General features: G+C 39.0%; 1 protein-coding gene across 7 annotated transcripts; it reads left to right on the forward strand.

Moving 5' to 3' along the window:
* On the forward strand, positions 1-22,418 carry dido1 (death inducer-obliterator 1). Of its 7 annotated transcripts, none has more exons than XM_053483627.1 (17): positions 1-77; positions 5,743-5,830; positions 6,763-6,880; positions 7,192-8,029; positions 8,718-9,087; positions 10,576-10,797; positions 11,147-11,384; positions 13,891-14,473; positions 14,663-14,822; positions 14,918-15,034; positions 15,188-15,349; positions 15,666-15,819; positions 15,907-16,417; positions 16,598-16,745; positions 16,858-16,947; positions 17,076-17,271; positions 18,339-22,418. In XM_053483627.1, exons 3-17 carry the CDS (start codon positions 6,802-6,804, stop codon positions 21,884-21,886), a joined length of 7,416 nt encoding a protein of 2,471 aa, XP_053339602.1. In that variant the 5' UTR covers positions 1-77; positions 5,743-5,830; positions 6,763-6,801; the 3' UTR covers positions 21,887-22,418. The 7 variants fall into 7 exon arrangements, with proteins under 7 accessions (XP_053339602.1, XP_053339607.1, XP_053339601.1 ...); XM_053483626.1 differs by lacking the exon at positions 1-77 and adding an exon at positions 3,264-3,348; XM_053483630.1 differs by lacking the exon at positions 1-77 and adding an exon at positions 3,264-3,348 and having other exon boundaries at positions 15,188-15,301.
* Positions 22,419-23,556: the final 1,138 nt, after the last annotated feature.

Genomic DNA, 23,556 nt, shown 5'->3' on the forward strand with positions numbered 1-23,556 from the left:
AATAAATGAAGAACGAAAAACTACTGCAAGTGAACGGCGACGGCTCAGAAAAATCCAAGCGTCACTTCTTCCAACTTGTAAGATATTATTCGCAGATTTACATTCATGAGAGTACAGTATAAATATCCGACTATCCATCTTTACCAGCTTTTGAAACAACACCAAGATGAATTTGTTTACATCTTTGCATTCTTAAGTCTCATTCGGTATCCAAGGTGACTTGTGTGGGATTGTGTACTGAGAGCGCGCGATGTTTTGTGTTAAAACGCGGTGTATTAGCGTTATTAATCTGTGTGTTTGTGTTTAATGTGATTGATGTGGTTTTACAATCTTGACCCATTTGCGAAATGGGATGCACTAGAGCAGATACAGTATGTGCTTCAAGGCAAGGCCTATTCCTGAAACCAATTCTTACTTGTACAGTAAGTCTCTTTTGATGACAAGTGCGAAAAAGATTGATAAATAAATCAATAAAAAATAAACTGAATACATGTAGACATGTATTTCTTTGGTGCATTAATGTTCCCAATCTCCAGTATGCCTGAACAGATGGATGTAGAACTGAAAAGTAAGGGAAGCAATTCTAGAACCTTATTCTTTTTGAGTATTGTTGCTCAAACGCACGTTAATACGTTGTGTACTTACTATATATTAGAAACAAAATCGATTTACATACATATTGCGATTCTTATGTGTGGCAATTTTTGTATCGCCACACTGACTCCAAATTTCTACTCTTTAACTTCTGATTTGTGTTTGTATTTGAGGTGCAGTTCCTTTAAAATCCTACAGGGGCACTCTAAACTATTCACACATTGGCAGGCGGCACAGCGTCCTATGTGGTAGAAGCAAATTACACTGACCAGCCATAACATTATGACCACTCACCTAATATTGAGTAGGTTCCCCCTCTTTGGCGATAATTACCTGTTTGTTATGTCACATTTCTATTAGAACCAGCATTAACCTTTCCCTCAGTTTGAGCTATAGTAGCTCCTCTTTTGGATCAGACTACGCTGGCCAGCATTCACTTCCCCATGTGCATCAGTGACCCTGTCGAAATTTCACCAGTTTTCTGGTGTACTGGCTACTGCAGCCTGGGAGCCATCTTACAAGAGCTGCAGTTTCTTTGACCCAGTTGTCTAGCCATTTGGCTCTTCTCACAGTAGCTACATTTTCAATATCTCATTACAGTGGCGGTTGGAATTGGGTGGAAAATATTAGGCAGCAAGTAAATCTTTTTTTTTTTTTGTAGTTGATGCTTTGGAAGCAGAAATAAATAGGCAGGGATAAGAATTTAAATGACTTTGACAAGAACTCACTGATGCACATGGGAGCTTTGACAAGAAGCACACTGATGCACCAATTTAATATTAAGGAGGTGGTCATAATGTTATTGGTGTTTGTATTGAGGTGTTCCTCTAAAATCTTACAGGTGGGTCATTCTAAACTATTCACACATCGGCAGGCAGCACAGCATCCTGTGAGTTGGGAGTGAATTATGTGTCATTTGATTAGAATCGCATTTAGAACAGTTTGGGATATTTATAAAATTGCGATATTTAAATGATTGCAATACAGATTAAATCAGCTCTGAGGTATCATGATAATATTATATCAGGTGGTCTTCCATCCCTACTATGTATGACTTAAAAAAAAAAAAGAAGCAAACAATAACACAGCTTCCCTATTTATAGTTTTGGTGCATTAAAGATGCAATATTTATCATAGATGCAATATTTCAGTGTGGGCAGGGGTGGCTCGGTGGTTAAGGTGTTTGACTGCTGATCAGGAGGTCCCCAGTTTGAGCCCTGACGCTGCTTTGCTGCCACTGCTGGACCTTTTGAGCAAGGTCCTTCACCCCTAAGTGCTCAGAGACAACTGGCATTGAGCTGGCAACCCAACCCCTAAAGTGTGCCAGGATGGCACATAGACAGACTAAGTGCAATATTTCATGCTTTTACATAACCTGGAAAACAGACAAATCATTATAAATTTTTTTTGTTTGTTTAATCCAAGAACTCAGTAGACATGTATTACATCAGAATTTTGCTCAGCCCTGCTACTTCTCTCTGATAACTGTTACACTCCAAGTGTCTGTATAAAACCTCTCTTTCCATACATATTACATGTAATCTGTAATGTTATGCACACATGTACCTGAAAGCTGTCAGCACGTCCCAGCAAAATCTCATCCTAGTGTTGTTATTAAATGGACACTGAGGAAAAGAGTTTGTGATTTCAGAAAAATTGTTCAGAATTTCAGATTTGCTCCACAGTCCAGAACAAGGATGCTGTTTTGGAATATACCTTTAAATGCACACATCATGATCTTGGTGTAATGCGTTTTCCTCATCAGTTCTGGAATTTACTGCACAGGAAATAAATTTTTTAAGTTTTCAGCCTTTTTACCTGATGTTTTGCAGCCTAATTTCTTCTTGCGCAACATGAACACCTTTACATTTTTTATGTAAAAGTAATCACATGTAAAAAAAATAATAAATTTAATAATGGAAAAATTACCCACCTGGATAACTGGATATATATTTCATTGTGATTGTTCTTAAGAATTGTCTGTGTGTGTATGTATGTGTATATAACGATTTATTTTGTTTTATTCCGGTTGAACTTACCAGTTGTATTTTTAGGCTAAGTAGGAACGTACATGTAGCTATATTATATGGACGAAAGTATTTGGCAAAACCTGCAATGACATTGTAATCAAATACATATACTTCTATATGGATTCGGTCCCCCTTTTGCAGTTATAACAGCTTCCACTCCTCTTTGAAGGCTGTCCACAAAATTTGAGTTTCTCAGGGAATTGGCCCATTTTGTAGAGCTTTATTAGGTCAGGCACTATGGTGGATGAGAAGGCCTGGCCTCTGTTATAGTTCATCCCAAAGGTGCTCGATGGGGTTGAGGTCAGGGCTCTGTGCGGGCCAGTCAAGTTCTTCTGCAGGAGTGCACAATTATGTTGGAATAGAAAAAGGTCTTCCCCACACTGTTGCTACAAAGTTGGAAGCATAGCATTGTTCAAGATGTCTTGGTATGCGAAGTCATTAAGATTGCTCTTGATTGGGGATAAGGGATCTAATTGAATTCAATAATTAACCAGTTTGGCCAAATACTTTTGTCCATATATAGTGGATTTCAATCTTTGGCACGGGAGGTGTAATTCCTGTAATTCCTCCCCGGTCCTGCACTGGCGCTGCAGCCTGTAACTTCGCTAACAGCGCGTGCTTTACTAGTACAGTCGGGCGCGGGATGCACGTATCGCCAGCGAGAAGAGAAAATGGAGGAAGTCATGTTTGGTTGAAGGCGTTGCACATATACTAAGATTTCTAAGTGAGTATGCATAATTGAACGTTTTGGATAATAGGTAAACGCATGAAATAGTATATGTATTTTTTTACAGCAGGTTTTATTAACCGGCTAACATTAAAGTCGTATAACTAAGCCCATGCGCAAGCCCAGTCACCGATAATGGCGTCGCGGTCGAAGGCCACCGTATTACAAATAAAACATTGTGTGCACAATGAACAGCGGGTAAAATAACATACAACGGACATTATTGGATAATTCGCCCGGTCTGTACATTGCATGCAGATACATGGAGGTGACTGAGCGCGAGGAGTTCGTTGGGTGTCGCTATGGTGATTAGCTAGCTAAGCTAATTAAAGGTAAAAAAAAAAAAAAAAACTAGCATGGCGTTTGACCGTGTGACTCGGGCTTAAATTTAAGTTAGCTAAAACGACGATTTTTTTTTAGCGAATATACTTTATGCTAATTTAAAATTTAACCATTATAGTGATCCTGTGTCAAATTTCTGTAAATTGATGTAAAATACCCAATGTTTGCTTAGCTACTTGCGAAACGAGAGGTTGTTGCGCATGCGCACTAACCTGTTAGCGTGTCCTGTAACAATAGACAATCAGTGCGTCTAATAACGATAATAATGCAGTTGAGTTAGTGTAACGATTTGATTCACATCGAACTGCAAATGTATATTTACTGAACTAGTCATTTTAAAAGATGAGCCGTTTGTTTAGCCCGCTAGCATACCTGTGCGTTTAGCAGTGATGATGCTGCGTTCACGCGCTCCTCGGCTTGCACGAGTTCTCATTTCTGAATTTACTCTACCGTTATTCCGATCTGTTTTTGGTTTCCTCTTGCCGTTACAAAATGTTAAACAAGCGGTTGCCCATGCAAACTGTCCAATGATTCCTGAAAGTTTTAGCGGGTTTCGTGGATGCGTATAATTCATATCTCGGGCGGTAACTCGAATGTCAAACATTTCTACAGCACATGGACAGACGTACACTTGGCTAAATTAACACACACGCACTAAATGGCATCTACTAGTTTTAGAATAATGCAATAAGTGAAGTACTGTACCTGTTAATTCGTAGATGAGCTGTACAATCAGGACCAGGTTTTTTTTTTTTTTTTTTTTTTTCAGAAGGAGTTCAGTTTTCATATTCAGCCACAATGCATTCGTGTTTATCCCCGGGCAAGGTCACACTACTCCTGAATCCTTCTTGAAGGTGTTGGCTTTCCCCTTATATATAATATCCTAATTTGCCAAAGAATACAAGTTTTTTTTTTATGTATTGAAAGACATTATTTTGAATCCGTTTAATTTTACATTAAATTTTGTAAAATTTCCTTAAGACAAATCACTTCCTATTATGAGTTATATTGTCCTGGTTATAAATTTGTATTTGTGCTTCTTCCTTGAGTCTAAAAATATAAAATTGCATCACAGCACAAAATGAAGCTACAATTTCCTTCAGGTTTAATAAAGATTAATCTTATCTTCTCAAACGACTTGCAACACAAAATGACTTTGGAATGATTACGGTTAGTGTCTTGTTTTCAGTCTGATCTCTGCATAGTCCTTTAATTCTGATCTTTGGAAAGTTCCCTCAAGGTAGTATTTATACACCTGATGCTGCCGTTATAGACAATTAAGTGACCTCTGTATACAATAAGATGATTGCATAATTCACTTGCACTTTTTTGTGACTTTATGTTGTGTACTCTTATGAATATTTTTTTTAATAATAATTATTATTTAAGTGGCGTACTCTTTTGGTCTTTCTTATATATGTGCATTAGATCCTGAAAGATTGACTGTTAGGTTGTAACATACTCAATTATAGTGTATTGTATATTGGTATCTGCTGCATTTTTTCTTTATCTCTGTGTATAACAAGACAGCTCTACATGGAAACAAAGCAAAAGGAGAATTAAATGTGCCGGCCCCAATAGTTGTTCTCGCTAAGTTGTTTCATCAAGTCTTAAAATATTGATAAAAATGTAATTATGAATATGGGTTGTGTGTTTTTGTATAGGGACTTGAATATATGTATGCACATTAAATTAAGACTGCATGCCATTTATCATCACATCATTTTTATTGAGATCAATGTGTAATAAGTTTTGCACTGGTGCATGTATCAGATTGCAATGGAATTAAGTTAATTCCACATAATGCTGGTTTAGGCCAGGGGTGATTCTTGTTAAACAGCATCTTGAGACAGATCTGAACAACAGGTCATGTATTAGAGTTTGATAGAGCTAAGTTATGCTAGTGACTAGCTTTCCAGAAATGATTAATAACAGCTTAATAACAGCTGTCAATAAGTATGATTAACCTAATAATCATTTATGTCTGTTTTTTTTTCTGAAGCCCTTAAGAAGTGTAGTTTTGAGTTTTATCATATTTTCTTCTTACAGATTTCTCATTGTGATGTGAACGGAGCAGGAACTGGTTGTTATTAAACACTAGTTCTAGTTCAGCAGAGCCTGGAAGGCACCCAGACAGGTACAGTACCCAATTCCTGGTTGGTTACTAATGCAACACAATTAGTTTGATGTCAGTTGATTCTCTTTGAGATTTATTTATTTTTGCACAATGTCAAATATTACCTTGTTTTAGTGTTTGTACTAATCTTGTTTTATCAGCTTTACTTTCTGACAGATTGTTTTAAATCACATGTGTGCAGAATAATAGCTGTGGAATAATAGAACAGATCTTAGTGTAGACGCTTTACTTCTGCTCTACAGGTAAAGAAAGACGAGACAGCGATGGTATAAAATTCAGCCGATGTTTTATAGCTTGAGTTTTTACAGTATTACAAGGAATCTTTCTTTTTGTGGGATAACTTGGGAATGTAGAAATGTAAACAAACTTGGTAAAATAGCGTCAAATAATATTTTAAATAATATACTCCTGTTATTTTGTGCACATTTATATAATCCCTCGAGGTGGAAAAATTATTTAATCTCGGCAAGATGAATATCTGAAACAGATTTTGTTACCCAACAAGCATCTTTAAACCTGTATTGGAGTAGGAGTCTGTGTTTCCAGGAAAGGATACGTTTTAGCCTGATTATAGGTACTTTAGGTAAAGCATGGCTAAAATGTATCAAGTGCATCATGAATAGATGACTGGCAAAGTAAGTTTAGCACTTCTTACTGTTGCAGATGTTACACACACACACACACACTATGTGTATTGCTACTTTTATATCAGTGACCATTTATGCTGTTAGGTAATATAAAATTGAACTTTTTTTGTAAGGTTCTTTTTATTTATTGTTCTGTCAAAGATCAGTTACAGAACTGCACACTTAAGTAAATTAACTAAAATATAAAAAGTGAATACTCAAACTGATCATGGACCGCACCACCTTAACTGAAGTGGTGAAAAGCTCAACTCTGAATTATGTGTTGTGCTTCTCTCTTAACTGTAGATAATTCTGTTTGAAAACTAGCAAGTGACTCCATCAGCTATGGAGGAGATTGTGAGCCCTGAGCTAGCTCAAACTCCTAAGCCTGAGTCCAGCCAAGATTTGGATTCCAGTTCACAAGGTACCACTGACCTTGGTCCTCTGTATGAGTGAAAGCTTCATTTACCTGGTTGGCTGCAGCTTGGTGGAACTCTTAATCTGACTCTGAATGAGTTCTAATATTGGGGGTGTTTTTGCAAAGTGATATCCTAACTCAATTCTTGCACTCTAAATTGAGTTTCAATTCTGCTCTTGCATCTGGGCCTTGCAGAATTCTATACGTTGAATTGATCTCATTAATGCTTCTTGCTTGGTTGCATTTTTTTCCTTTGGATACATCAAGTTAATGCAGAATATTCAGTGTTTTCTAATTTCCTTGCCAACATCTTACAGCTCCAACTGTTGTGACAGAGGAAGAAAAGGACAAGTGTGACAAATGCCAGAGTGATGACACTCTCAAAGACCAAGTAGAGGACGTAGAGAAATCAGCTAAGAACTCTGGCGAGCTTAAAAAGACTTGGCGTTTCCGCAGAACCACCATTGCAAAAAGGGACATGGCTGGAGAGACGGCAGGTGTAACAGATAGTCCTGGAGCACCGGTGCGGCGAAGCGGCAGGCAGGCCAAGCGCACTGATAAGCTTGAGGAATTCTTGGTGACAGTAAAGCGAGGAAGAGGAGCAGCGAGGCGTAGTGCGCCTGCTCATTTAGAGAGTGGAGATCCACCGTCTGAGACCGCCTCAGAGGCTAGCTTTGACGGAAGCACAGAGATTAAAGTGACCGAAAGCAAAGCACCGTCTCCAGTGAGGAGGACCAGAGGGAGGGGCAGGGGAAGGGCGACCTCCATGCCCAAAGCAGAAATGGCTGACTCAGCCAGTGACGACGATAGTTCGGATAATGAAGAGAAAGCCACGAATGAGACTCAAGAAAAGCTTGTGGTAGAGCCTGGTGCAGAAGATGCTAAAGAAGAAGAAGAAGAAGAGGAGGAAGAGATAAAAGAAGAGAAACCAGAAGAAATAGAAAAGCAAAATGAAGAGGCAAGCCAGGAGGAAGTGCCGGTCAACACAAGGCCTATAACAAGAAGCCCTTCGAAATCAGGCCCCAAAAGAGAAGCTAAGGTTAAACCAGGCACATGCGAAGACGAAGACGAGTCGTCGTCATCCAGCGGATCTGATAATGACGGTTATGATCCAAATGCACTTTACTGCATCTGCAGACAGAAACACAACAAAAGGTTAGTGACTTGTAGAAACAAAATACATGTACCCTTAGTGCACACCGTAATGTGACCACCTGCACATTCCTGCAGTTTAAAGCTTTGCACAGGTTTAAATATTCCAGAAACGGTAGTTCTCCTGAGATCTTCACAGATTGGTGTTCTTAACCAGTGAGTAGAAGGTGGGCAGAAACCTTGTTGATGAGAGAAGGCTGAGAACCTGTTGTAGCCCAGTCTACAGGGTTGAAAATGTAGTGGATTTTAAGATCCTTTTCTGCTCACCAAAGTTGTAAAGAGTGGGGTTTGCTTTTTAAATGGGGTTTTGAAGACTTGTTGTCAGAACAACCGGTACAGCCATCGTTCTTGCCTCTCTCATCAGCAGGGCATTTGCACTCGCAGATCTTCTGCACCATCCTGTCTCAATTCCGTAGACTCAGTGATTTTTAAAAATGCTTAAATCAGGCCCTTTGGCACCATCAATGATGCCACAATCAGAGTCAATGATCATATTGTTCCTGTTCATGTGTTTGATGTTAGCATTAACTGAAGCTCTTGACTTTTATTGGAATGTTTTTTTGATTGGGTAATTCCCTGAGTAAGCAGGGGTGTGTGTTCCTATTAAAGTTGCCAGTTACCTTTTTAAATTGAAAAGTATGTTGAATAAATGCCTTGTGCTACCTGGTTCAAGCATGCAATGTGTGCTCAGGTTCATGATCTGCTGTGACCGCTGTGAAGAGTGGTTCCACGGTGACTGCGTGGGCATTACGGAGGCACGCGGCCGCCTGATGGAACGCAACAGTGAGGACTACGTGTGCCCCAACTGCACAGGCAGAAAAGGCCAGGGGACCAAGCCCTTCACCTCAACAGCAGGGTCTGACCCAAGCAAACAACCTGCTGCTCGCAGGGCAGATCCCAGTCCAGCTCTTGTTAGCCAAACCAATGTACACACCCTGCCTCCTGCTACTACAGCTTCTTCTACCGCAGAAGAGAAGCACGGTGAAGAAGTCGGCATCAAGGGCAGGATCGAGAAAGCTGCTAACCCAAGCGGCAAAAAGAAAATAAAGATTTTCCAGCCGGTAGGTTGTTGCATAGTATCTGTGTGTTTTTCGCCAGTGGAGTAACTACAGTCGAGAGCCTTAAAAATAAGTTTGGTTTAATACCAAAAATATCAGAGCATAAAACTGTCTTTATTTTATACTATATGCAGGAGAATTATCTGACACTATTTTGTCTGATTTTATATTATAGTTTATTATATAATTGCTTACCGAAAGCGCAAATGTTGGAAATGTTAAAAGTACTATAGAATGAAACAAAGCACCTAAAAAAAAAACCAATAATAATAAGCTGATCACTTTCTGAGTATGTGTATTACTGTTTGTGTGTGTGTTTTTTTTTTTTTTATATATATATAATTTTTTTAATTTAACATGCACTATAAGTGTCACATCTTTAATGGGTATTTAAAATAAAAATTTATATATATTATATAATATAAATAATTTATATATGCTACATTTAAAGCCAAGCAACTTTTAAATTGATATAATTTCTAGAACTATTAAATTATTAAAGACAGGAAAATGTGGTGCATACCATAACCTGCAGGTGTAAAAATATATAAAATGTATGTAATGTGTATTTTTATGATATTTGCAAATTGCACAATTTCATTTGCTTGTTTTTAATACATTAAAACCAATCACCATATGAAGTGGAACCACTTGGTTAAGTATTTACAGCTGGAACAGTATGTTATATGCTTTATTTTTGGCTGTTTTAATTATTTATAAGAGATCATCTGGGGGCAAGTGGCAAATGAAGACTACACTTTTCAGTTAATAGTATGAGAAACATGTAGTCTGGTATGATGGTATCTACCAAATAGTAATGCAGCTGATGACTATTTAATTACCTAATTAACAATTTAACTTAAGAATAATTGCATAATAATTTCAATTTAGAATTAAACATGGCATTTAAAATATCCTGTATTAAGATATTGGCCAGTTGCAAAATAGTGTACAAGTTTTAGAAGTGAACCATTGCTAAGGAATGTGTTTGGAAAAATTTTATTGATATCAATGCCGACAATCTGAAAATCATTTTTCTTCGATTTGCTTCCTAATTGTTTAAAAACAAGCCTGATTTAATAATTAGCTTGGAAAGAATCAAAAGAGGTTACAACTTTATCATTGACTTTCTTATAAAATATCTACAGGAAAGACCAGGCTACAAAGAGGTGTCTTTAGCAGTTTTGCAGATCATTAGATTTGACTATATATTTACAGGAAGTGACTTTATAGACACTTTGAGTCTGTAGTTAAAATGATAAGGATGAATTTACAAATCGCAGATTACCCTTTTGTCTAAATCGCTTGTAACAGTAGCACGTTTGTTACTATTATTTTGTGATATTGCATTTTTACCCATTTTTGAGCCATATTTAGAGGACTCTACATATTTTTGAACAGGTTCCTTTAAGCGATAAAAGTTGCACTGACCTCTGATTGGGGCTTTAATAGTTCCACAACTTGATAGGTCTGACCAGCATGAGTTTTCAGCAGGTGATGGCGACTGCAGAGGAGTCCTCTCTCCCTAAGTGCATTGGTCCTGGCTGTGAGAGGGATGCACTGCCAGACTCTGTCTACTGCGGTAATGACTGCATCCTGAAGCATGCTGCTGCTGCCATGAAGACCATTACTACTGACAGTAAGGAGAGTAAACCCAAGGAGAAGCCTAAGCCAAAAATCCTGAAAAAGCCCGCAGTCGTATCACCAGTCAAGGTATTATTCCAAGATCGGTGTTAGGAAAGGTTTTAAATCATTAACTTTGTGTATATGTGTATAAACCATTGATATAAACTGTGTTGCTGTGGTGAATAAAAAAATTATAGTTATAACAATGATTTTTCTTTGGAGGCTGTTAAGAGGGCGGTATAGTAACTGACTTTACATTTGAGTAAACCTTTTTGATTACCAGACTTGTGCTTTATTGCATGTAGATACTTTAAATACCTTATTAAATTTGGAAAACATGATCAGTATTTCAGAAAAGATAAGGGAAAAACTCTGGGCCTTTTTTTTTTTTAGTTCTATAATTAACTCTTTTCATGCATGTTTTTTATTTTTAAAGAGTTCCGGTCCTGAGCGAAGGAGCAGCAGGAGGACCACAGACTCGTCCAGCAAATCTCAAGAGGAGTCCTTGGTGTCGGAAGGCCGTGAAGATGAAGAGGAGGAGGATGAAGAAGACCGAGTCGCAGAGGAGCATCCACCACCCCCAGCCATGTCTTCTTGGTCCAGCGACCATAATTACATTGCAGTAGCGCCAGAAAAGACTACAGCAATATCACCAACTGTGTTAAACAAAGCGTGTATGTATCTTAAAGGTTTTCCACACTTTAATCTTCGGGCTCTCTGTGACTTGTGGTGTAGAACTTTGATATGAAAAAATGTGATGTCCTGGCCCAAACCCCATCAGGCTGTAACACTAGAAATCTGAATTAAGAAAATGCCTGAGGACATGAAGTATCTGGCTGTGAAAGAAAGCATGTGTAAACATAGAGGTTTATAAAGTGGTTGCCCAAATGCATACCTTAACGGATACAGAAGTGCTTAAAGAACAGGTAAGTATTTAGATATACATACAAGAAATGGTAGGTATTATTCCCTGTGGTTGTATAAAGGTGTCTGATTTAAAAAAAAAAAAAAAACTGTAACAATGATTTTGCTTGTTTATATGCTTATATGGCCAGTTTTATGGGCATTGGCAAAGCCAAAACCAACACAATAGAATTTTTAAAGCTACACTTTATTCATAAATTTATAAAATTTTAGATTTGGCTTGATCAGTTTTGAGACAGCATTCAAAGAGATGTACAGTGCCTTGCCATGATGCTGCTGATAACTTTTTTTTTTGTCTGTGGAATATATTTTTGTATGAAAGTGAAAATTTTAATTGTGTGTATGAATGCCTCCAACTTCCTCTCTGATCTGGGAATAGTATCTTAAGAACAGGAGTACCGACGGACCATCTGAACAGGTAGGTCACGGTGTCTTTTTTTTTTTTTTTTTTTTTTTTTTGTCACCTTCTCACCAAGAATAGAGCAGCATTTTTGACCACATGGTGCCTGGCGGAGATTTTCTCTGAGCACCTTTTTGTTACCACTAACATTTTAAAAAAAATATATATTTTTTATTTATTTGCCTTGCATGCCCTGCTTTTTTTTTTTTTATTCTCTTTTGAGACTTATTGACTTAAAATGAATAAATAAAGTGATGTTACAGATAAATACATTGATGCCCCTTGCTTCAATTTTGAGCGAAGTCTTATCTTTTGGGAGTGCTTTGGATTTCTTGGCCTCTGCCTGCTTTGGCCCTCACCATCCAGCCAGCAGCTGATCAGCGCAGATATTTGCCCTCGAGAGAAAAAGACCTGACACTCTGACTGTGAAGTTTGAAACTGTGAAGTCTACAAAAACTGGAAGATGACAGTCTGGCGGACAGCACACAGAAGCACAATTCTCTTCTCTCATTAGTACAGCACACAGAGGAAATGAGGAGCTGTAATTAGAAGAATATGCAGATAGCAGGCATTTTTATGTAACTTTGCTTAAAATCAAGTTAAAGCAGTTTTGGGATTATGAGCTGTCTATCTTTGATGTGTTGATTTATTCATTGGTCAGTTTTATTGCCTGATTTAGTAAATAGAGGAATGCTGAATCTAAGCTATTAAGTTTAGAAAGATGTATTAATTCGTTATTTATGAATATAAGCCTGTATTTTGTATCCAATTAAGGAGGCTTTGCTGGGAATAAATCTGTTCATTAGCTTATTTTGACACAAACAGTTGACTTTGCAGCCTGACATTTGAATACCAATATGTGTTTTCTTTGTGTACAGTAAATATGACTACAGGTGAAAGTCCAAGAATAAGAGGTATATAGATGAATACAATACAGCACAACTTCACAATGAAAACAAACTTCTTTAAAAAAGAAATAATGCAACACATACAGGAGGACTGGAAATACTTTCTCTACTTGGATCAATGCTGTGTGGGTCTTGGACGACCTTTTGGTGTAGGAGCGCCTGTGCATTGGGATCGTGCATTAACACAGTTGAAACATTTTAATAGTTGTGGTTGCTCTTTTCTCTTCAATCACATATTACATGGTTTTTGGAGACTAAGCCTGTAAAATAAAAAGTTTCAGTCAGTGGGCAAACAAAAAAAACCTACATTGGATGTTAAAGGTTTTTAAGCATGATCAGCAGCAGGTAGGCATGGAAGTGTTGTCTTCAAGACTAGCAGAGGGAAAATTTTTATTAAATCATTTAGGACATTATAAAGTTAATCCCTTGTTTAATGCAAGTCAATGGGTTATGGCCTTAATGTTTGTGGGTAGGACTGGTTTCCTAAATTTTACACATTTTAGTTTAGTGTTCCTCTGGTTGGTTAATGTGGAACAGCTAAGGCTGATGCAAATTATATTTTTCTTTTTATATATCTAAATATCTGTGTAAATTATGTTTAAAGCCATGGACGTGCACATCTGGAATGTATGGCAATTGATTTTTCAAAAAATAAACACTTGATTTTTCCACTTTTAGATTTGTGTATTTTCTTCCTCTTCCCATTAATCGTGGTGTATACCATCATGAATCTATTGTTTTTTTTTAAATAAATGAATAGATTCAGGATCAAGGCAAGGCACAAATACTTTGTTTTGAAATTTGCCTAAATTAATCCAAACCTATTTCATGGAAACTACAAACATGCAGTTATTTAATTTCTATTCTATTTCTATTAATTTTGACCTATATTAAAAGTTTTACTTATATTTTTTTAAAATATGTATTTTTTATGGATTTTGTTTTCAGCAGCTGCTCAGAAGGATGAGGAGGAAAAAACAGCAGAACCTGAACCAGAGAAGAAAGAGCCGGCTCCCATCGAGAAGAAACCCCTAGCAGCAACCGTCTCCCCCAAAGGAGGCAAAAAGTCCCCAGCCCTGAAGATGTCCAAGCCTGCTCCAGTCTCTATGCCCAAGGGCAAAACAAGCACTACTTCCTCAAGCAGTGCCAAAGACTTGAAAAAACAGGCTCCATCCCAAGGCAAAGTGGGCAAGTCGAAAAAACCGGGACCACCCCCACCTCCCATTCCAGTTTTCTCTACCTCTGGTCCACCTGGATCATCACGGCTCCATCCCACTGGAGCGCTAAGTGTCGGAAAGAGCACCTTCACCATCCCCAAAAAGCAGCCACAGTCTGGCGTAAAGGAGTCTGCGGGTTCTGGTCCCTCCTCAGTCTCCAGGTTGCCTCCTGCATCCATGCCCTCTAGCTCCCAGAGCCAGCCGCCGACATCCAAGCCAGTGCCATCGGCAGCTCCCCCTCCTCCACAAGCACCTCCTAACAACCAGATGAGGTCCAACATCCGTCGTTCTCTCACTGATATTTTGTACAAAAGGTGAGAAAGTTGCTCGATTTTGTCATATGATTTTATATATTTTTTATTTGAAAAATTTTTATATGTAGACAGTCTTTTTACAAATGTGCTTTATGATATTACTGCAATATTGAGGGATAACTGTAAAATTTGAAATTATTTAAAATTGCTGTTAAATAATTAGTAACTAACATTTATACTGTTCTGTAGGGTGAGCGACAGTGATGATCTTTCCATGTCTGAGAGTGAGGTGAGCAAGCTGGCTGTCAGCATTGAGAAAGAAATGTTCAATCTGTACATGAACACAGACAGCAAGTACAAGAACAAATACCGGTCCTTAATGTTCAACTTAAAGGACCCTAAAAATAAGGTCAGTCAACAGTTTAGAGTTTCTGTACCACTGTAGCTTTTTTCAGAGCACATACATGAACATGCATTGTATTTGTCTGCCGTGTTTTTCAACAGGGCTTGTTTTATCGTGTGGTTGGTGGAGAGGTCAGCCCATTTCGGTTAGTGCGGCTCAGCCCTGAGGAATTACTCTCTAAAGAGATTTCTGATTGGAGGAAAACCGGTACTTCTGAGGTAATGCTGCAACTGGAATTTGATTAGCATCTATGTACAAGTTCATTTTAGATAATTGATCTCATCAAATATGATGAATACTAGTACTAGTAAAAAGTAATAAATTATATATTTATTATTATTACTTTTTTATTTTTTATTTTTTATAAATAGAGTCTAGATGTTGGTGGAAGGAACCAACCAGGGCAGTCCAAAGCTGGATCCAAACAGGATGCTGCTCCCCCTGATGTAGACATGGAAGAAGCTCCTTCCATGTCTGATGGAGATGTATGTATCTCTGCTACTTCCCAATCTCCTCACTTGGCTTCTGGGGCAGTAAGTGGTGGCTTTCTGTCTTTGGCTTTTTTTTTTTTTTTTTTTTTTTTTAATTCTCTGGCTTTTTTTCCTTTTTCCTTTTCTTCTGTTTCCATTCATTTTGACCCATACACTTGATTTTACCTTTTTTTGTTTTTGCACATTTCTATTAATTAAGCTATATAATCTATGGTGTATAAGCATAATTTTGGAATGCTGCATTTGTCTTTTAAATTTTTTTGTTGTTGCGCAGTCTAATATTTAATTTCTGTATGTGTCCTGTCTTGTGGTTTTCACAGTAAACAGCTGATTACTTAGTCTGTGTATATTTTCATAGGATCACCAGGAGTCCCACCCATCATCCACACCTCAAAGTTCGGCTTCTGCTACAAAAAGCAGTGCTGTTCCAGACATCTTGAGCAACATGTTGAAAGACACTACAGCAGAACACAGGGCTCATCTGTTTGACCTTAACTGCAAGATCTGCACAGGTAGCACCTTAATGAAATGCACTCTGAATAAATCTAATCGGTTACTATTACATTAGCTTGACATTATCACTACATAATCTCTTCCAGGTCAGAGGTCTGCTGAAGATGAGCCAGCAGCTAAAAAGCCCAAACTGTCTGCTCCTAAAAAACAAGATCCTCCTGAAAAACCCAAAACAGAGCAGCGACCTAACCCAAAACAGGCGCAAGCAGACCAACCAAATGTCTCTTACTCTGCAAATGATGCATCTATGCCTCATCAACCAAGTAGCACGGAAGACCAGAACAGCACGATGCCTGTTTCGCAAGCCCCTGTGGTCACCCCAGCAGTTTCTTCCGTCACCATAAGCCGGCGAGACCCTCGTACTGCCAGCCACCGCTCCTCTGTACCGCCTATTCAGACTGAACCTGATGTTAGTATGTCTGTTGGGGTGCCTGTCGTTACACCGGTTCCCACCTCTATACCCTCTGAAACTCCTGTGGTCGATGTAAAGGGGCCGTTGCCTATGCCACCTCCAGCTCCAGTATCTTTGTCTAAAGCTGTGGTGACGAAACAAGTTGGATCAACAGAATCACGACACTACGGCGCCAGCGCACCCAGGTAGATTTAAGTTGGAGGTTTTTATAATAGTTTTCTAATGCACCATATTTCAGTATGTTGGTGTTGAAACACTGAATTCTTCTGAATTTAAATAAAATTTCACCTTTTTTGACCAAAGTTACTGAGACTTGACTCAGTAACATTTAAATTTTTGGAATAACTCGTTATGTTTTTCTGCAGCATGACAGAGCCTACTCCTGAAGGTGAAACAGCGCTGTTCCTGTCAGGACAGGAGATTATGTGGAAAGGGTTTGTCAACATGCACGCTGTTGCCAAGTTTGTCACCAAAGCCTACCTGGTCTCAGGATCCTTTGAGCATCTCAAAGAGGTTTGTTCCTTGTTCTACTTGCTGTATGTGTAAATGTCAGTTAGCAACGAATGTAAATTACATGCTAAAGACAGTATTGCTCGATTGTTTATTCATTTATATATTTTTTCAGGACTTACCCGATACCATTCACATTGGTGGTAGAATATCACCACACACAGTTTGGGACTATGTTGGTAAACTGAAGACTTCCTTGTCAAAGGTAAGGGATATTAACAAATGCTATTAATATGAATAAGTAAAATAGGATAACAAGGGAAGGAAAAATACTTGTGTATCCTGATCCTTTTGTAGACTGACAGCATTTTCGTTTCCTGTTGCTTTTTTTAGGAGCTTTGTCTTATTCGTTTTCATCCTGCGACTGAAGAGGAGGAAGTTGCCTACGTCTCCCTGTTTTCTTATTTCAGCAGCCGCAAGCGGTTTGGCGTAGTGGCCAACAGCAACAAACGAATCAAAGACCTTTACCTCATTCCGCTGAGCTCTGAGGATCCTCTGCCTGCTAAACTCTTACCTTTTGATGGACCAGGTAAGCTTGTGAAAGATGATGTTAACAGTGCGTGTAAACTGTCTTGTAAAAAAATACAGGTGTGGAGAAATGCTCAGGTAGGTACTGTGCCTCTCTATTGCATGAAAAGGTGACATGCCACCAAGGGATTCTGCAAAAAGGCTTTTTTGTGTGTTTTTATATGATTTTTACTTTGGGTTGTATTTATTTATTTTTTCTTCTTATTGTAATCTGTATCATGTAATTTGTGTTTTCTAATAAAGCACATCATGCATCCAAAATGGGTGCAACCCTAGATATTTGTCTCAGCCTTGTTTCTTAGCATCTACTCACAAATATATATATTTTTTACTTTTTGGTGCAAATATAACCTGTGCATACTTGCATTACATTGTTTTTTGTTATGTTGAAGTAGACATAAGGTACTGTTTTTAGTTATCAGATGTTTAAACACTGATAATCACTGCTGGATGCACCTGAAACACCATGGTGACTGTGGTAAGTCATCTGCCAGACCCAAGTGATGGAACATGACATCATCCACGTGAAAATATTAGAGTGGAAGTAACTTGAAGAATCATATATTTTTTCCTTTCTGCCCATTGGGCAGTTTATCTTTTCAGTGTCAGTTTTGTTTGTTAGAGAAATTCACAGCTGTTGCACTGTTATCCCACAAGCATAATGAGTTTCTAACTCCAGTGGTGGTATTGGTTCAGTTGTGCCAAGTATATATGTGGAGCTAGAAAAAATAAATTCTAAAAGATTTCAACAAATACACTGATACATTTTGTGTGCACTTATAGATTAATTTGAAAATACATGGATATTTAACTGTATCTCTGCCATTGGCTCTGACCATATAAAGATGAACACAATCTGCCTGACATCATCCTAAATTATGTAATGATTTAATACTTGACTAATGTCTATTCATTAATATACATTTACCTCCAATGATACCCATTTATACAAGTATATTAATAAAACAAATTCTATTTTTGTTATGCATAAATGTTTAGCATTGAACAGTATGGTCTTCTGAGAAAGTATTCCATAATTTTTAACAATTTATTTATTTTTTTTGATAGGTCTCGAGCCAGCTCGACCGAATCTCTTGCTTGGGCTGTTAATTTGTCAGAAAGACAAGAAACGTGCTGGAGCCCCGCTGGAAAGTGAGGAAAAGCGTTCTAAAACCCAACGAGATGATGAGACAGGCCTCCCAAAACCAATCATTGTTACCAAAACTGATAAACCTGTGCGAATCAGTCAGGATTCCATAAGCACAACTCCTCCTGGAACTCCACCACCTCTCAGCAGTTCTGAGTCATTCGTTGGTCCCCTTACATCATCAGTGATTTCCATTTTGTCCTCTGTCAAGGCATCTGGTGTCACCACAAGTGCAGGCAGTAATTCCCCATCAACTATGTCCACCCCAGCAGTTCCTGCCACATCTGCCACTCCACTTCAGACCATCTTGAAGACCTTGTTTGGAAAGAAGAAGGATACTGAAGCCTCTCAGTCCCCTTCAGATCGAAGTTCATCAGAAGTTCCTCTGCTAGATCCAATAGTTGAGCAGTTTGGCATTACAAAAGGTAAACAAATAGATGAACAAGAGGATGATAGACCATATGATCCAGAAGAAGAATATGATCCCAGTGTGTCATATAGTAAAGAAAAACCTAATGATTCTGTGGTCATTACACAACCAGAGGTTAAATCGGTTATGGTGGAAGATGTTGAATATGATCCTGAAGATGACTCCATTTTTGAGGAGGTTAAGGGGGAACCAGGTTCCAAGAAGCAAATAGAGGAACAGGACCAGCAAATGCCTGATGCTAAATCCCTCTTAGCTAGCGCTCACTTGCTTCAACTTGGTAAAAAAGTTGAGCAGTTGGTTGCAAAAAACACAGCTTCTACCCCAGTTATTAACCAGAGACGGGATCCCAGGCAAAGTAGGGACCCTAGACATGTTTCTGTGAATCAGAGAATAAACTCAGATGATTCTGTAGAGAAGGAAGAGACTTCTGCTGTTATGTCTACTATTACTACAACTTTAAGTAATACAGATTCTACAGCTGTGTCTACTACAACAGACAAACCACCCATTGACATTGCTGCAATACTAGACACATTAACACCAAAACAGCCTAAAGTCATAGACACTCCATTACATGATTCCTTAAATGCTGAACCAACAGAACCTTGTGAAATCACAGATGCACCACCATCACAAGATCCTATTATTGACTCAGAACTATTGCAAACAACTGATCCTCAAGCAGAGTCATCCAAACCTGAAGAGGAATCTAACAGTGAAGAGGTGCCTTTTCTAGATGCAGACACCACAGAAATTCCACTATTAGGGGAAAAAATAGACCCTGATCTAGTTGAAAGTTACCTGGATACAGAACCTAAAAAAAATCCCAAAGAAAATGACGTTCCATTAGAATCAGAAAAGAAGAGTTTTGAAGAAATTTGGCCCAATTCTGCAACCATCTTAAAAAAAGATCCAATCTCTTCTGTTGGCGAGTCTGCAGAATCTTCTACAACCTATTACAATATTACAACAATCAGTACACCAATAACTTCCATGGGAAGGCCACAAGATGTAACAAAAGTGAGTTCATCTTATATGGAATCACAAAGCTCTCATATGCCACACATGACTGGACCAAACTCACAAACTGACTATCGAGGCCCCTCAGACATTCCGCCTCCAATATCTTTTCCTCTGTCAGTTGGGCCTCCACCAGCGCTTGGTCCACCTCCGATGACTGTTCCACCCCCTATGCATATTCCACCTCCAATGTCAGGACCACCTCCAATGCAAATTCCTCCACCAATTCAAGTCCCACCTCCACCTCATGTTGAAAATGACCTGTCACAATATCCACCGCCTGGCCCATATGCACCTTACCAGAATCAGTGGGGAAACAGTTCACAGTTTGATGCCTCAAGAGGACCACCTCCTCCAATGGTTACACCAAGAGGACCCCCACCCTCAGTCCCACCAATGGGTCAAAGAGGACCTCTACCTCAAATATTTAACAACAATATGCCCCCACATCATATAGGACCTCGAGGACCACCTCCTGGTCCTCCTATACCTGGCCCACCACTACCTACTACCTTTGATGGACAAAGATTTGGTGGGCCTCCTCTACCTTTTAACTTCCCTGGACCCCGAGGTCCACCACCATTTGCAGGTCCTCCCCCTGGTCATTTTGACAACAGGGCACCACCACCATCTCACTTCCCTGGTCCAAGGGGTCCTCCTCCTCCTCATAACATTGGGGAACCTGGACCGCTGCACAACATCCCAAGAGGGCCTGCTGACAATGATGGAAGAAGTTCTTATCAGCCAGGGATTGAGCAACCCCAGGGACAAACAACTTCACACAATTATAGAGACAACCAGGGACCCTCACATGGTCCTCCTTTTAGAGGACCTCCACCAAACCACTTTGATGGACGAAGAGGCCCACCTGGTTCAGCGGGTGAAATTCCAGGGCACAGATTTCCGCCTCCAAACCAATTTCGTGGCTCACCTCAGGATAGAGTTTCTTTTGATGAGCCGAGAGGGGGTTCAACCCAAGATATGGAAAGGCACCGAGGTCCTACTCCTCAGCATTTTGGTGGGCCAAGAGCACCACCACCAGGACACTACTCTGATAATGATTCTGGAGGTCAGACATCACGTTACCAGCACAATGACCGTCTAAATGACATAAGACCTGTAAGGGGCCCTTTGTTGCCTACTCCTTCTGAAGGTCCCATTCCAGTACCAGGTCGCATGGGTGGGCATAGCCCAGAGTCCCATCGTGATGACCACTGGAGAAGACACTCGCCTGAAATGAGAAGACGCAGTAGCTCAACTAGAGAGGGTGCTGAACCACAGGACAGGCCAAGTCGGTTTGACGGTGGCCCCCGTGAGCGAGATGGAGAAGATAGGCAACGAGATGTGTCTGAGGACAGGAGGAGAGACCGGGATGGGCTGCATGGAGGCCGATCGTGGGGCTGGACTAGAGACCGTGAATGGGACCGTGCTAGGGAGAGAGACCGTGACAGAGATCGGGAGAGAGACCATAGTAGAGACAGAGACAGAGATCGGGAGAGAGACCACAGTAGAGACCGGGATAGAGATCGGGAGAGAGAACACAGTAGGGACGGGGAACGGGATCGCAGCAGGGAAAGGGACAGAGAAAGAGACCGTAGCAGGGAGAGAGACCGCAGTAGAGGTAGAGATACTGATCGACATAAAGAAGGTGATGGGGACAAGAGGAGGGATCGGGACCGCGATCGAGATCGTGGCAGGGAGAGAGAATCTGACAGGAAAGACCATGACCGAGACAGAGGAAAAAACAGAGAAAGGGATAGAGACCGTGAGCGAGATAGAGACAGTAGGGACAAAAGACGAGAACGCTCAAGGAGCCGTGAACGGGACCGTGGGAGAGAGAGAGAAAGACGAGATCGGGACAGAGACCGGGACAGAGAGAGGGAGAAGGACAGGGAAAAAGACAGGGAAAAGGAAAGGAGACGGAGGAGCAGAAGCAAAGATAGAAAAGAGGAGAAAAGAGACAGACCTGAGACCTCAAGGGACACAGAAAAATCTACTGATAATGAAATTGTGTCCTAATTTTTCTTTTCTACAGTATTCAAGACATTCTTCAAAATTGACAAGCTTTGGTACTTGGATTTTTTTTTTTTTTAAACTAGATTTGCATGTATGTCGTACTATTCTACATGGGTAATGTAAAGTCGATTTCGAACATTTTCCACTGCTTCCTTGATATACTTTGTGCCCTTGATTACATTCTAAGACACAGATCTTGTGAATTTAAAAATCCTATTAGAGAGATGGTGTCATACCAAACTTCCTATCACCTGGTAAAATATATTTTAAGAGTACATAAAAAATTGACATGTAAATATGTATTTGTGTATATGTATATATACATGTATGTTTTTAACTATGGTTTTTCTAGAAGAGAAGTGAAGCCATAAAGCTTAAAAAAAAATAATGTCAGAGGGATAAACCTTGGCCTTGATGATCAAGGTCTGTAAAAATCTTGTTAACCAGTCAATAGATATGCCTGTAGGCAGTTCTCAGTCAGCTGTTCTGTAAGCTTTATGAGGTTTTTGTTTATTAAACCACTCTTTATACAAGATTTGCAAGACCTTATTCCTGTTTTTATATTCAACATTCATCACACTGCGAATTTAAAACGATAACGTGTTTTTGTTGATGGCATTATTTATTACAGCCCACAATACCTGTATTGGTTTGACACCTCCACCTTGTGGATGAAAAAAGTATAACAACCAATAAACCAGCCTGCAACTTTATTGGGGTTTATGATTAATACTACAACATAATAATCAAACATTAGTAAACTCATGACACAAAGTGTTATCAACAATGTGAATTTAAGTGCAGACAGTTAATTTGTTCATAATGATTTATACAGTACATCTATATTGGGTGATCTGTCTACTGTATAATCTCCTGTATGGCATGGCTAACCCATGCTTGTTTTTATATGGCCAAAAAGCCTGCACCAAATTCTGTTCTGTTGTAGCGTCTGGGCAAACTCTGATCAGCATATTGCATAATCATTGTATTTATTTATTTATCATTATATAGATGTACGTACATCTGAGTTTAAAGTATATTTTATGGGGCATTCAATTTCACAGACCTGTTACCTTAAGCTAGGATCTGTGTATCCTTTACAAACTACATACAATCAATATACACTGGCTACTAGTAATATATATATATTTTTTTTACTTTGCTGGAATGTTCATTAATGAAAAAAACAACATTAAGCATAAGTCAAAAATGACAAGTTTTTAATCACCTTTAAATAAAATCCCTTAAGTTTTACAATTAAAAATTACTAAAAAAAAAATGTATATTTTGTTAGTATGAATAATTTGCTTTTTTAAATCCATCTGATGCAAACTCACCATGCTTTTTTCCCCTAAATAGATTGTTCTATATAGGTAATGATTTTGCATGGTATCTAGACAATGTCTCCTTACTAATATTTTTATCTGGACCAGACAATGTGCCAACCTTCATTAAAGCAATGTGCTAAACAATTTGCCCATGTAAAGGCACCTTTAATCAATCTCTGTAACTCTGCATGGTTCTGACCTGCTTTAAATCATCTACTATAGTCCCTGTTCCCAAAAAGCAGAGGATTACAGATCTTATCAGCTACACACCTGTTTCTCTAACCAATTAGGCCATTGAAGTACTTAAATGATTAATAGTGTCCCATAGAATAAACAATCCTCTAC

This window comes from Clarias gariepinus, chromosome 23 (genome assembly GCF_024256425.1).
Source record: "Clarias gariepinus isolate MV-2021 ecotype Netherlands chromosome 23, CGAR_prim_01v2, whole genome shotgun sequence".
NCBI classification, from domain to species: Eukaryota; Metazoa; Chordata; class Actinopteri; order Siluriformes; family Clariidae; genus Clarias; species Clarias gariepinus.

Excerpts from the sequence above, each read along its gene's own strand:
- dido1 (XM_053483627.1), top strand. The coding sequence starts at position 6,802 with ATGGAGGAGATTGTGAGCCCTGAGCTAGCTCAAACTCCTAAGCCTGAG. Across the intron at positions 10,798-11,146 it reads CAGTCGTATCACCAGTCAAG|AGTTCCGGTCCTGAGCGAAG; the intron begins GTATTATTCCAA and ends TTATTTTTAAAG. Across the intron at positions 11,385-13,890 it reads AACTGTGTTAAACAAAGCGT|CAGCTGCTCAGAAGGATGAG; the intron begins GTATGTATCTTA and ends TTTTGTTTTCAG.